We start from the raw sequence: 12,162 nt of genomic DNA on the forward strand, positions 1-12,162 counted from the left end.
CTCACCTTCTTGAAGCTTGTCTATATGATGCTCTAGACTCAGGGATGTGCTGAAGCTACTTGCACTGGCTCATGAGAACTGATGGTTAAGTTAGGAATTTTATGATCTGGTTGCTAACACAGGCTTTATTAAAAATTAATTAACTTACAATTAAATTAATTATGTTAAAAGTGAGGGCAATAAATACTCAAAACTCATTACTTCTTAGCTATTTTTACTTTATTTTACTCTTATTAATGTTCTTGAGGAACATTATTATTATTATTATTTCTATTTCTATTCTATCTGTGTGGTAGAAATATTATATAATGAGAACCTCTTGGTAGCTTGAAATCAGACATGGTGGGAGTATTTACACCACCGAAACTGGAAACCATACAAATAAGTGCCCTTACCACAGACCCTGATGCTAAATGTTTACCAACACAACTAGAGCCCAGTCGGAATGTGAGAAATTTAGTTAACCAGCTATTTTTCACTAGAGCACTGAGATTCTCAGAGCCAGTTGCAGAAGTTTTAGCAGTTATTTTCATTTTTATAGCAGGGAACCACAAAAAACGTTAATATATTATCTGTCTCATTTGCCATGTCAGCTGCAATATGATTCAAAGGCAAAAAAATGATAGTTACAAAGCCAAGGAAAGCATAAGTTTGTCAAATAAGTTCTCTGGCTAAATTCAGCTTACTCATTATAGCAATGTGACTTTCCCTTAAATGTAACTAGATGATATTCTTCAGTCAGAACTATTTTCTTCATTTCCTGATGAAACTCTCAGAAATATGGTCAGTATTGTTGCTCCTAAAATATGTATATTTTTAAAGCATTTTGTCCATAATTATTTTGTGTTTGTTATAGTACAAATTATGGTGCCTTATAAGCAGTAAATATTGAATAAATGTTTGATGAGGGGATAGTCATATACTCAGTGTATATGTGTGTATTTGTAAAGGTCTTGATAAGCTGATGGAGGCAAGTGAATCTGTTGCAAAACTCTCTCAAGATCTTGCAGTCAAGGAGAAGGAATTGGCTGTGGCATCTGTAAAAGCAGATGAAGTGAGTTGGCATTTATTTTATCCCTCCTGTGAGGAATATTTTTCCATATTAAAAAAAAGCATTGTTTAAAACGTTATTAAAAGGTAAACAGGGTATAAGCCTACAGACTATTTCTGGTAAGATAATGTTTACAAAGACCATTAGATATTTTTGTTTAACTTATACCAAGACATACCTAAACTATTATATCCTCTACTTGGTCGAAGACTATTTTTTTCTTCCCTGGTTCTGTCTGTCTCTCTTGTTTTCTGTCATCTGTTTAGGAAATTTCTGCTTGACTGCAAGTTATATTTGGTCTTCTCTTTAAGTTCCCTGCATGCTCTAGGTTTCTGGGATAACCCAAGTCCCATCTGAAGTTTGTGTCGAGGAAGGAAAAGGATAAAAAGAAGAGTTGGTTGAGTTTGTTTGTTTTTTTAAATAACTCATCCCAAGTTGATAGGGATACGTGCTGCTCCTTTATCTACAATTCCTCCCCTCAGTCTCAGACCGCTTTCAGCTTCCACTCACTGAGAGAGTCTGTCATACAGAGTGAAGTAAGTCAGAAAGAGAAAGACAAATACCGTATGCTAACACATATATATGGAATTGAAGAAAAAAAAATGTCATGAAGAACCTAGGAGTAAGACAGGAATAAAGACACAGACTTACCAGAGAATGGACTTGAGGATATGGGGTGGGGGAAGGGTAAGCTGTGACAAAGCGAGAGAGTGGCATGGACATATATACACTACCAAACGTAAAAATAGATAGCTAGTGGGAAGCAGCCACATAGCACAGGGAAATCAGCTCGGTGCTTTGTGACCGCCTGGAGGGGTGGGATAGGGACGGTGGGAGGGAGGGAGACGCAAGAGGGAAGGGATATGGGAACAGATGTATATGTATAACTGATTCCCTTTGTTATAAAGCAGAAACTAACACACCATTGTAAAGCAATTATACTCCAATAAAGATGTAAAAAAAAAAAAAAAGAAAAGAATGGATACTTAAGTCTTGACCCTTAGCCAGTTACTGAAATGAGAGAGATAGCATAGTAGAGACATTTAGCATATGACATATGGTAGGCACTTAGCACCCTGACGTATGGTAGGCACTCAATAAATATTAGCTATTTTTTTGTTATTACATGAGGTTTAATATGACTTCTGACCTTATTCTATTGCACTGACATTAAATAGTTTTAAATTTCTAGAAATTACATAGAGTAGAAATATCATTTTTCTGAAAGCTTAAAATATTTATTTATATAGTTCACGCCTCAAAGAATCTTAGGAAATAGAAGACTGCAAGACTGCTCAAAGGAGTTACTTTAATACACCTTAAAATATAGACAACTTAGATGGGGAATAAATTTGCTCTTATTCTTGTTTTACATAATATTGAATAAATATTCTCTCACTGCTCAAATCTGTAAATTGTGCTGGAAAGGTTTCTATTTACCCTCATATGTTTCCTCAATTTAACAGGTATTAGCAGAAGTCACAGTAAGTGCTCAGGCTTCAGCCAAAGTAAAAAATGAAGTGCAGGAAGTAAAAGACAAAGCCCAAAAAATAGTGGATGAAATTGATAGTGAAAAACTAATAGCTGAGACCAAGCTCGAGGCGGCTAGACCTGCACTGGAAGAAGCAGAAGCAGCCCTGAATGTGAGCAGTGCATTGTTATCTAACCCAACACAAGTCCTAGCAGGCACCATGTTTTGTTACATGAAATTAACTGTGGAATTTTTGTAATCAGAAAACTGAATTGAATTCTTAATGTGATTTATAATTTCTGAGTCTTGAAACAAATGTTTCTGTTGATTACATTTCCTAAGTTCTACCTTTTTTAAGTCTTTACTTCCCATAACTTATTTTCATTCTCAAATCAGCTTTCCATGAGAACCGAGGAATAATGCTAGTGATTATTGGCTTAAACTGTAGCCTAAGGGATTCAGATTATTTAGAGAGCCTTCTCAGTTCCTTCAGCATCCCAACTAGCCTATGTCTTGCAGCCTTTAACCTTTTTAAAAATCCCCTTGTGGTTCCCATTGCTCTTAGGATTAAAGTCCCGAGCTAGGTACCCACAGCTGTGAGGCAAGAAGATCTCCATTTGCCTCTCATGACCACATGATTGATGATCTGGAGTAAAATTTACTTAACTCTCTTGGGTCTCAATCAGGATTCTAATTCTTCATTGATCCTTGAAGGATCAATGTAAGCATTAAAAGTAATGAATAGTTTGCTGGGCACATAGGAAGTACTCAATAAATATTAGTGCTACTGCTGTGATAACCTGGCTCCTGTCTACCCCTTCGATTTTATCTCTTGTCATTTTGCCCGTGTACACAGTATGAGCCAGCCATACAGAAACAGCTACAGGCTTCTGCAGTAATCATGGTCTGTTACCTTTAAATGGGTCTCTCCCTCTGCCAGGAATGCTTTCTATTTTTCCTAACTTTCACTAACTAGTAAGAGTCAGTCTTCAAGACCAAGGTCAGATCTCACCCCTTCCAGAAAGTTTTCAATTCTTCTGGACCTCCTTTGTTTTCCTATAACTCCTATACTTCTATCATGGCAAATAATCCTAGTTTAGGGTAATTGTGTTTTCTCTCTCTTTTCCTTGGAGGATTCTGAGGACAGGGCTGTTTTGGGTTTGCTTTTGTTTTATATGGGAGAATGCTTGTAGTTGTTAAATAAATGAATAGATTTAGGATCATCATTTAATAAAATCATGACAATGACCAGGACACATTCTCCACCCTAACTCCTTTTGTGGGTCCTATGATAACACACAAGAGACTGATCACTGGACCAAACAAGTCTTAGGAGTTTTTTATTGATCATATGATGTCCCAGTCCTTCTTGACTTGAATGTCAGGTAATATCTTATTTCAAACCCAGCTCACAGATAGAAACTTCCAAAAATATTTTTATGAGCCATATGTTACAATAACTTTTCTTGTCTCCTTCGAATTCCTCTCCCTTCCATGGACAGGGCAGCCCTCAAAATGAAAACTGAAGGTGAGGTTTCTGATATTCAGGACCTTGCCCCTCTTTTAATATCCATATAATATAGATTCTGTGCTTTGAAGATGCAAATTATCTAAATGTTACACATTAATGATGGTTGTTGCTAACAGAGGTCTGGGGTGGTGGGCAATGAATGGTAATGATATACTAAAGCAATTCATTGAGGGCAACAGGGGAAAAAAATGAAAACAAAGAAACAGAAACCCCAATTTAAACAATGAAAGAGCCATTATCCTGGAATGCAAACTCTTGAGGAGATAATGTCAGGGATTGGGGAGAAAATATGTTTTAAAATTTTCCACTTTAATTATTTAAAAGTATGAGATTTCCACATGACTAGGAATACTACTTAACAAAAAATATTCTGATCCCTAACCCTAAATACAGACTATCAAGCCAAATGATATTGCCACAGTCAGGAAACTTGCAAAGCCCCCTCATCTTATTATGAGAATCATGGACTGTGTTCTGTTACTATTTCAAAAGAAAATTGACCCTGTCACTATGGATCCAGAAAAACCTTGCTGCAAGCCATCATGGGGAGAGTCATTAAAAGTAAGTAAAATCTATCTCTGTAAGTCCTATGAGGTGTACCAGGTGTCCACATCCCAGGATACTCAATATAGACCAGACACACTGGCAGACTATAATCAATCATTGTGTACTGAAGAGTTTTTCTTAAACTGCATCTCCAAAAATGTAAGTGGGGAAAGATTTTAAAGCTGAATGCCCTCTTTTTATAAAATCTGTCCAGAACCTGTACGTAGTATTGGCACAGTCTTGATGTCATCCCAACCCAGTCTCCAGAGGGGGGTTTGTGTGGTTGGTGGCATTTAGATGCACTCACTAGATGGGAAACATACATTGTTTTTCTTCTTTACTCTTCACTATAGAAACGGGAAGACAACCTGCAATTTACAGCTTTAGGTTGACTACTGCCATAGTCTTGATTTGTATGTTTAGAGCAAATCAATTATTACTTCTTTGAAAAAAATTCAATTTAGAAGTACATACTAACTCAGGAAGAAAGTACACATTTTCTTCCAGAGCTTACAGGCTGTAATACTATTTTTCAGTTGATGAGTGCGACGGGATTCTTGTGGAGCCTTCAGCAGTTCCCCAAGGACACTATAAATGAAGAGACTGTTGAGTTACTACAGCCATATTTTAACATGGATGATTACGCTTTTGAAAGTGCCAAAAAAGTCTGTGGGAATGTGGCTGGTCTGCTGTCTTGGACACTTGCTATGGCAACATTTTATGGTGTCAACAGAGAAGTGTTGCCTCTGAAGGTAAAAGTTTCCCTTCTTCTCCCAGTAAATCAATTCTTAATAAAATCATTCATCGTTATTGCTGCCATTAAAAGACAAAGCATAATGTAGTCTAATAAAGGTAGGTTGCTCCGTTACCAAATTTTTCTTTTTCTCTGTATGTCCTCTCACAAGTTCTCATTCTTTTTATCTGTTACATGTTTCTTGGCCTTGCAGACAAGAAACCAAAATTAACTTGTTAACTTAAACTAGAAGTGAACTTATTGGGAATAATAATTGAGCTATCATGAAAGAAAACTGGCTTTAAAATTTGGAGATTAGGTTTGGAGACTGAATTTGATTACGATATTCAAAACAAAATTTATGAAAATTAAGATCAACACCTAGAAATGTTTTAAATTTCAAAGACAGGAAGAGAACCTTATAGGCATCTAAGAAACAAAGTTTAAAAGGTTGCTTACAAAAGAGGAGAGATCAGGATGTGCACAGACTTGCCACAACCGTAAATACTAGAAAATAATGGAAAACATATGCAGAGTACTGAGGAGGAAATTACTGGGGTCCAAGAATTCATTCGCTGGCCAAGCTGCCCTTAATGGGAACAAAAGACAAAAAGACATTCTTAAGGATGCAATTTAAGTATTGAGGGATAAACACACACTCTCTCTGTCTCTTTCACACACACAAACACACACCCCATCTTTTCTGGGCCAGATTGTCCTTTATGTCTGAGAGAACAGAAATACATTCTCAGGAGTGCAAAGGATTCATAAAATATATCACCCAGACATACACTACCCCCAATCCCCGCCCCCAAGTCTGTCCCATAAAGCTAAAAGGGTTGAAAGCGGTTGCTCTTTCCACTTTGTTGAAAGTGGCATGGAAAGTGGTGAGCGGGTGGGTTCCAGAGGGTTACTGTTTTCTAATAAGCCTTATAGAAATGTCTGCCTCTTTAAATTCTGCACATAGGTAGCTTTGAGAAAATTTAAAGTTTTAACAAAGGGAAATGATAAGCAAATATAGCAAACACACCCAAACAAAAAGATACCAAGAGAGAAGTGTTACTATAAATGTAGAATTCAAGAAAAAAAAAGCACTTAGAAGAACAGTTATTTTTATTGATAAAAATTATGATCCATAGTGAGACTTAATTGTAATAATGCTTTATGCGATAAATAAAATAGCGTCAAGTTACATAAGGCAAAATCCATTAGTAGTTTAAGTGGAGTTTTTTAACAAAAAAGAAAATCCTGTAATTTGATATTGTGGCATATGCTATCAATCCACAACAGGTCTGGGCCAGCTTTAGAAGGGACCGTGCTTGGCTTAATGCTCTGCTATCACCCTCTTAATTTTTAAACAAGGGGTTCTGCATTTTCATTTTGCACTTTTATGTAGCCAGTCCTGAGCAGGCATAAATTAATAATTATATAGAGATTTTACACTATATTATTTTTAAGGTTGAATAGCTACATTGAGCTTTCTTCATATGAACAAAGAACATCAAATTATTTCCAGTGTCCAAGAAACATTGACAAAAATTGATGATATTCTATTCTAGAAGAAGACTTTGATTCAATTCCCAAAAGCAAAAATTTCTGAGACCTCATTCTCTGACTATAACAATAAAAATAAAATGCTTATTTTTTTAAAAAAAGCTAGTCACTTCTATTTAGAAAATGATGACAAAAAGCTAGTTACCAAAGCTTTTGTGATGCGGCCAAAATGCTACCTTCTTAGCCTTTAAGTGAATCAAAGAAACTAAACACTCCAGTATATATATACTCACTTATAAGTATAGACACACACACAGACAATTTAAGGAAAGTAGAAAGAGCTAATAAAAATAACATTAAAAATTAGAAAAAAGTAGTAAAATTAAAGAATTGGTGCTTTGCAAAATATATATATATATGAGATATGTAATGAATATAAAAGATAAATCCATATAATTACAGATTATAGATTTAAATAATTAAAAAGCAGAATCTAAAGTTATTTGTAAATATATTAGAAAATCTAAATGAACTTAAAATTTCCTGAGAAAAATAGCTAATTTCAAAAAACCAAATACTGAGAAAGAAAATAAGAAAGTTACAAAGGAACTTCAACCCCAGAAGGCTCTAGGGCTATATTACTTTACTGATTAATTACTTTAAATTTATAAGAAACATAATTATCATGCTATAGGACTTAGAGAAAGAGGAAAAACTACTATTATAGTAATTTCACTTCAAAAAATCTTTACCAAGAAAACAATCCTAAATATTTATATACCCAATAGTATTCATCACAGCATTATTTATAATAGTTTAAAATGGGCAGAAGACTTCCCAGGTGGCACAGTGGTTAAGAATCCATCTGCCAATGAAGGGGACCCAGGTTCGAGCCCTGGTCCGGGAAGATCCCACATACCGTGGAGCAACTAAGCCCATGTGCTACAACTACTGAGTCTGCATGCTGCAACTACTGAAGCTTAGAGCCTGTGCTCTGCAACAAGAGAAACCTCCACAGTGAGAAGTCCACGCACCACAACGAAGAGTAGCCCCCGCTCACCGCAACTAGAGAAAGCCTGCATGCAGCAACGAAGACCCAATGCAACCAAAAATAAATTTTAAAAATTAATAATAAAAAAATGGGGAGGAGGGGAGAAAGACATGTCTAAAAGTAAGACAAAAGTTAAGTAAATTATGATATATCCAAGTTGTGGGATATTATGCAGCCATATAACTAATGTTCATGAAAAAGTGTTTAAGGATGTGAGGAAATTATATTACTCTAAGTGAAAAAAAAATGCTAGTTATCCACTTCTTGACACAATACTCACAGACTATTTCTGGGTAAAATCATGAGTAATTTTTTTTTCTCCTTCCCATACATTTCTGCGATTTCCATATTGAACATTAATAATTAAAAGGAAAAAAATGAACTTTAATGAAATTTCTCTGCTTCCCCAGCTGAAGACAATGAAACAGATGACTTCCAAATAGGGTAAAAATTATGTAGTAACTTATGCTATTATTTACCAATTAAAAGCACGAATGTTTTGTAGCACTAATACACCTCTACACTAATCACATCTTCTTCCTTTTAAGGCTAACTTGGCCAAGCAGGAGGGCCGTTTAGCAGTTGCCAACGCTGAACTGGGGAAGGCCCAGGCACTGCTGGATGAGAAGCAAGCTGAGCTGGATAAAGTGCAAGCCAAATTTGATGCTGCAATGAATGAGAAAATGGTGAGATTAAATACACAGAAATTACTAATATGACGTACTGAAATGTTACACAAGTATGTGTTGTGTTTAGAAATCAGGCAAATGTTTACACTGAAAAAAAATTTACCTGAATGCCCTTACTCACTGGCTATGTCTACTTATTTTGGATCTTTAAGACTCCACATTCTTTTTTCTATTTTTAGTAATTATTTTCTATAAGAAGAAGCTGTGATGTCATACCTAAGAGTACTGACTTTGGAGTCGGAAAACTAGGTTTGATATCCAGTTCAGTCACTTATGAATTGTGCAGTTGGGGGTGATTGACTAACTTTATCTGTTAAATACAGATAAAGCTACAACCTTATGGTATAGGTTGTAAGCAGCGGTGGTCTGGTAAACGTTCAACAATCAGCTTGTCGGGGCGGAGGCTAGGGGGAGAAGAAAGCCTTGATTTGCAGTGTTTGCTGATTTCTGTGGTCTAGGTACCCCCTGCCACTGTCCATTTTAAGTCGTCAATGTGACAAGACGACGCATGTATGGGAAAAGATGCAGCATGCCATTATATACTATTTCCACCATGCAGATGCAATGAACTTAACCTCAAGAGTATAGATAATATGAAAATGTAGTAAATAACTAGGAATTGATGAATTTTGATTATTTATTACCTTTAACATAAGTTTATGTAATTTAGTTGTGAGCTATATAATTTAATACTGTAATTTAATTTTTAATAATGGCTGTGTTTAACACCAGCTCACAAATTTTCTGAAAAATGTAACAACTGACTCTTTTGAGCTGATACAAGCTGGCTTCAGCATACTACTGTCGTGTAGGATTTTTCTGGGGAAAAAAATCCTTTGTAAACTGCAAAGAACTCAGAATTATTATTAAATCCAAGAAAAAGGTATATTTGTTGTTTTGAGAATATTTAATAGAAATACTATTTAAGTTATGTGATTTGGATTCTCTCTTACAAAATGGCTCTTCTTGAAATTTCATAAGGTAAAATAACTATATTATGAATGAATTACAAGAATTTAATGTGTAAAATTTTACTGACACTATATTTTTAGATTATATTTATTTTGCAAATTAAGAAATTCCTTCATGTATTTTTATGTGTGAATATAAGGGATGTTTGATTAAGCAATTTAAGAAGCTCTTTGAGACATTCTCCCTTTATGAATGTAGGATTTGCTTAATGATGCTGACATGTGCCGGAAAAAGATGCAGGCAGCTTCCACCCTCATCGATGGACTGAGTGGAGAAAAAGTCCGATGGACTCAGCAAAGCAAAGAGTTCAAAGCTCAGATGAATAGGTATAAATTTTGGTCTTTGATATAATTGCTTTCCTTCTTAGTCATCACCCCAAAGGCCACCTCTTTGTGGCATGGGGGAACATAAAGTCTCATTCCTTGTAGTGCTTTTCTCCTCTGTTTCCATATCCCCATCTCAGAATCCCATCATCTAAGGAAGTGCTTAGAGCTTGAGTCCCACACTCTCAGTAAAATGGAGAAGGAAGAAAACTTGGTGAAACATTTTTAACCTCAATTTTGGTTCAGCAATGTGGGCTTTCGGTGTGAGAATGCTTCTAGTATTGTCTGGATTTGCCAGAACAATCTAGTTACTAGTTCCAGTTCTATACTGTTCACCTCAAGGATTTTGAACGTGTGGATCAACAGTTTGTTCTAAATGGAAAGGTATCTTGGGCTGATGTCTTCTGAAAACTGAAAGAGAGGGAATGAGAGAGGCGTAGGAGAATGGCAAAAAAAAAGAAATGAGGATGAAGAAGAAGTAGTGGTTAAATCAAGATTGAATCTGAATAAGACTAGGGCATGGGATGGGAAAAGGATCTTTTCCTCATCTGGAAGTCAAGCTTCAGGACCTGTAGGCTTCAGAAAGGAGCCTTCTTTCTTGCTCCCTGACTTACTCCGAATGAGGCCACCCCTACCCTGTTTTGAGCCTTTAGGCTCCTTTTTGCATGGTCTCTCCATGTCTGGCTGCCAAGTGTTAAGCTGGGAGCAAAGAAGGACTTCATCTAGTAACAAAACTGCCTGGTGGCCTTTCAAACTCCTTACTGGGAGAACTTAAAATGTGTTAGTGATTCACTTTGTTTTTTCTTAACAGACTTGTAGGTGATATTCTGCTGTGCACTGGATTCCTTTCCTATCTTGGTCCTTTCAATCAGATATTTAGGAACTATTTGCTTAAAGATCAATGGGAGGCAGAGTTGAAAGCACGGAAGATTCCTTTCACTGAAAATCTGAATCTTATTTCAATGTTGGTGGATCCTCCAACAGTAAGTGTTACTTTCCTTACAGCATTATTTGAATTTCATTTTATTTCCTACTCACTAAGAAATTAAGGTACACCTAGTTTTTTCTTTTTGAATTTAATTGAAAAGATTGTTTTGAAAATGCTAAAGTGTTACAAAATTTTTTTTTCTTTGTGATACAAAAGTTCCTTTGCATTTTAAGAAATCTTGCTTTCAAATTAATACCAATTGCACTGCTATGAGTGAAAAGATCATTTGTGAGTTATAGGCTTGCTAATACTGAGCTCTTCTAATAACCCTCCATTATTTACACTAGTCCCATTAAATCACATTTTCTTACAAACATTCTAGGAAAATGTAGGTGTTAGCTGGCCGTAAGTACTGGTATTAACTTTCTTTTGATCATTAACCATCTTTTTATAATGTCCAGCAGTATAATAAAATAGCATGATCTGACATCACTGAGTAATATCATGCACTGCTGTACTAACCTTCCTTGCTGGGAATTTGATGCCACTGTCAATTTTTAGTATACTTTACAGAGCTCCTGTGGTATGAAATGCTTTCCAGGCAATCTGTATTCATGAGCTGCTTTTTGATTTGTAAATATGTTCCCCAGTTGCAGTTTCCCTAGGAAAGCCAAACTATTAATTTCACGTTACCGCTATTTAAAAGTCAAAAAATAATATTTTTCAGTTCAAACAGTGTTCAACTGGTCCTTACAGGGAAGAGTAATGTATTGGAGACGCACTGGGCACAGGTGAGGTGAAGTGGGCCAGGATATTCTTTGTCGATTGTGGCCTTTGGTGGAGCTGGGATAATTTAACGAAGGTGGAGGCTGGTTGGCTCATTGGATCTTGGATGATTTTGTTGACCACGTGGAGCCAGACTGGCAATTCCCTCTTGATTTTGGAAGGAAATATTAAGAAAAACATCATTAATGAGTTCCTACCAATATAATATTTCATCTCCCCTAATTTCTCTGCCTCCAGCTATGCAATGTCCCTTCCCCCATGTAAGCAGAACCAGAGGGCAGGAAAGGGAAGTTTCAGAGACTTAACCCTTAGGGCTTACCTACTCTGAGGTCTCAGAATATTCATTATCTCTGCCACCTCCAGCCCATCTGGATCCCACCACCCGCCCAGTCCCACCATATTTCAAGTCCCTGCTGTTCTCTGAATGTTCAGCAACCATGCTTCAGAATCCCCAAATCAGGTTTAATATGCAATCAATTTCCAATATTTCCTCCTAAGTATGAAAACACAATATAAAGGACTAAACCTAGTCTTGGGTTACTAGAGAAAGGATTTATTAGATGATAAATCTGTTTCTTTTAATTTGA

The 12,162-nt window shown here is 36.1% G+C and overlaps 1 protein-coding gene across 1 annotated transcript in view; it reads left to right on the top strand.

The window, feature by feature from the left end:
• DNAH8 (dynein axonemal heavy chain 8) overlaps positions 1-12,162 on the top strand; it is a gene marked incomplete at both ends in the record, with an annotated part of 333,524 nt that overhangs the window by 209,091 nt on the left and 112,271 nt on the right. Inside the window, 7 exons of the mRNA XM_079713152.1 lie at positions 951-1,054; positions 2,518-2,694; positions 4,447-4,614; positions 5,136-5,351; positions 8,426-8,563; positions 9,737-9,864; positions 10,673-10,844. Coding sequence (XP_079569278.1) covers positions 951-1,054; positions 2,518-2,694; positions 4,447-4,614; positions 5,136-5,351; positions 8,426-8,563; positions 9,737-9,864; positions 10,673-10,844 — 1,103 coding nt within the window. The remainder of the gene's footprint in view (positions 1-950; positions 1,055-2,517; positions 2,695-4,446; positions 4,615-5,135; positions 5,352-8,425; positions 8,564-9,736; positions 9,865-10,672; positions 10,845-12,162) is intronic.

Source organism: Hyperoodon ampullatus (assembly GCF_949752795.1).
Source record: "Hyperoodon ampullatus genome assembly, chromosome: 10".
NCBI lineage: Eukaryota > Metazoa > Chordata > Mammalia > Artiodactyla > Ziphiidae > Hyperoodon > Hyperoodon ampullatus.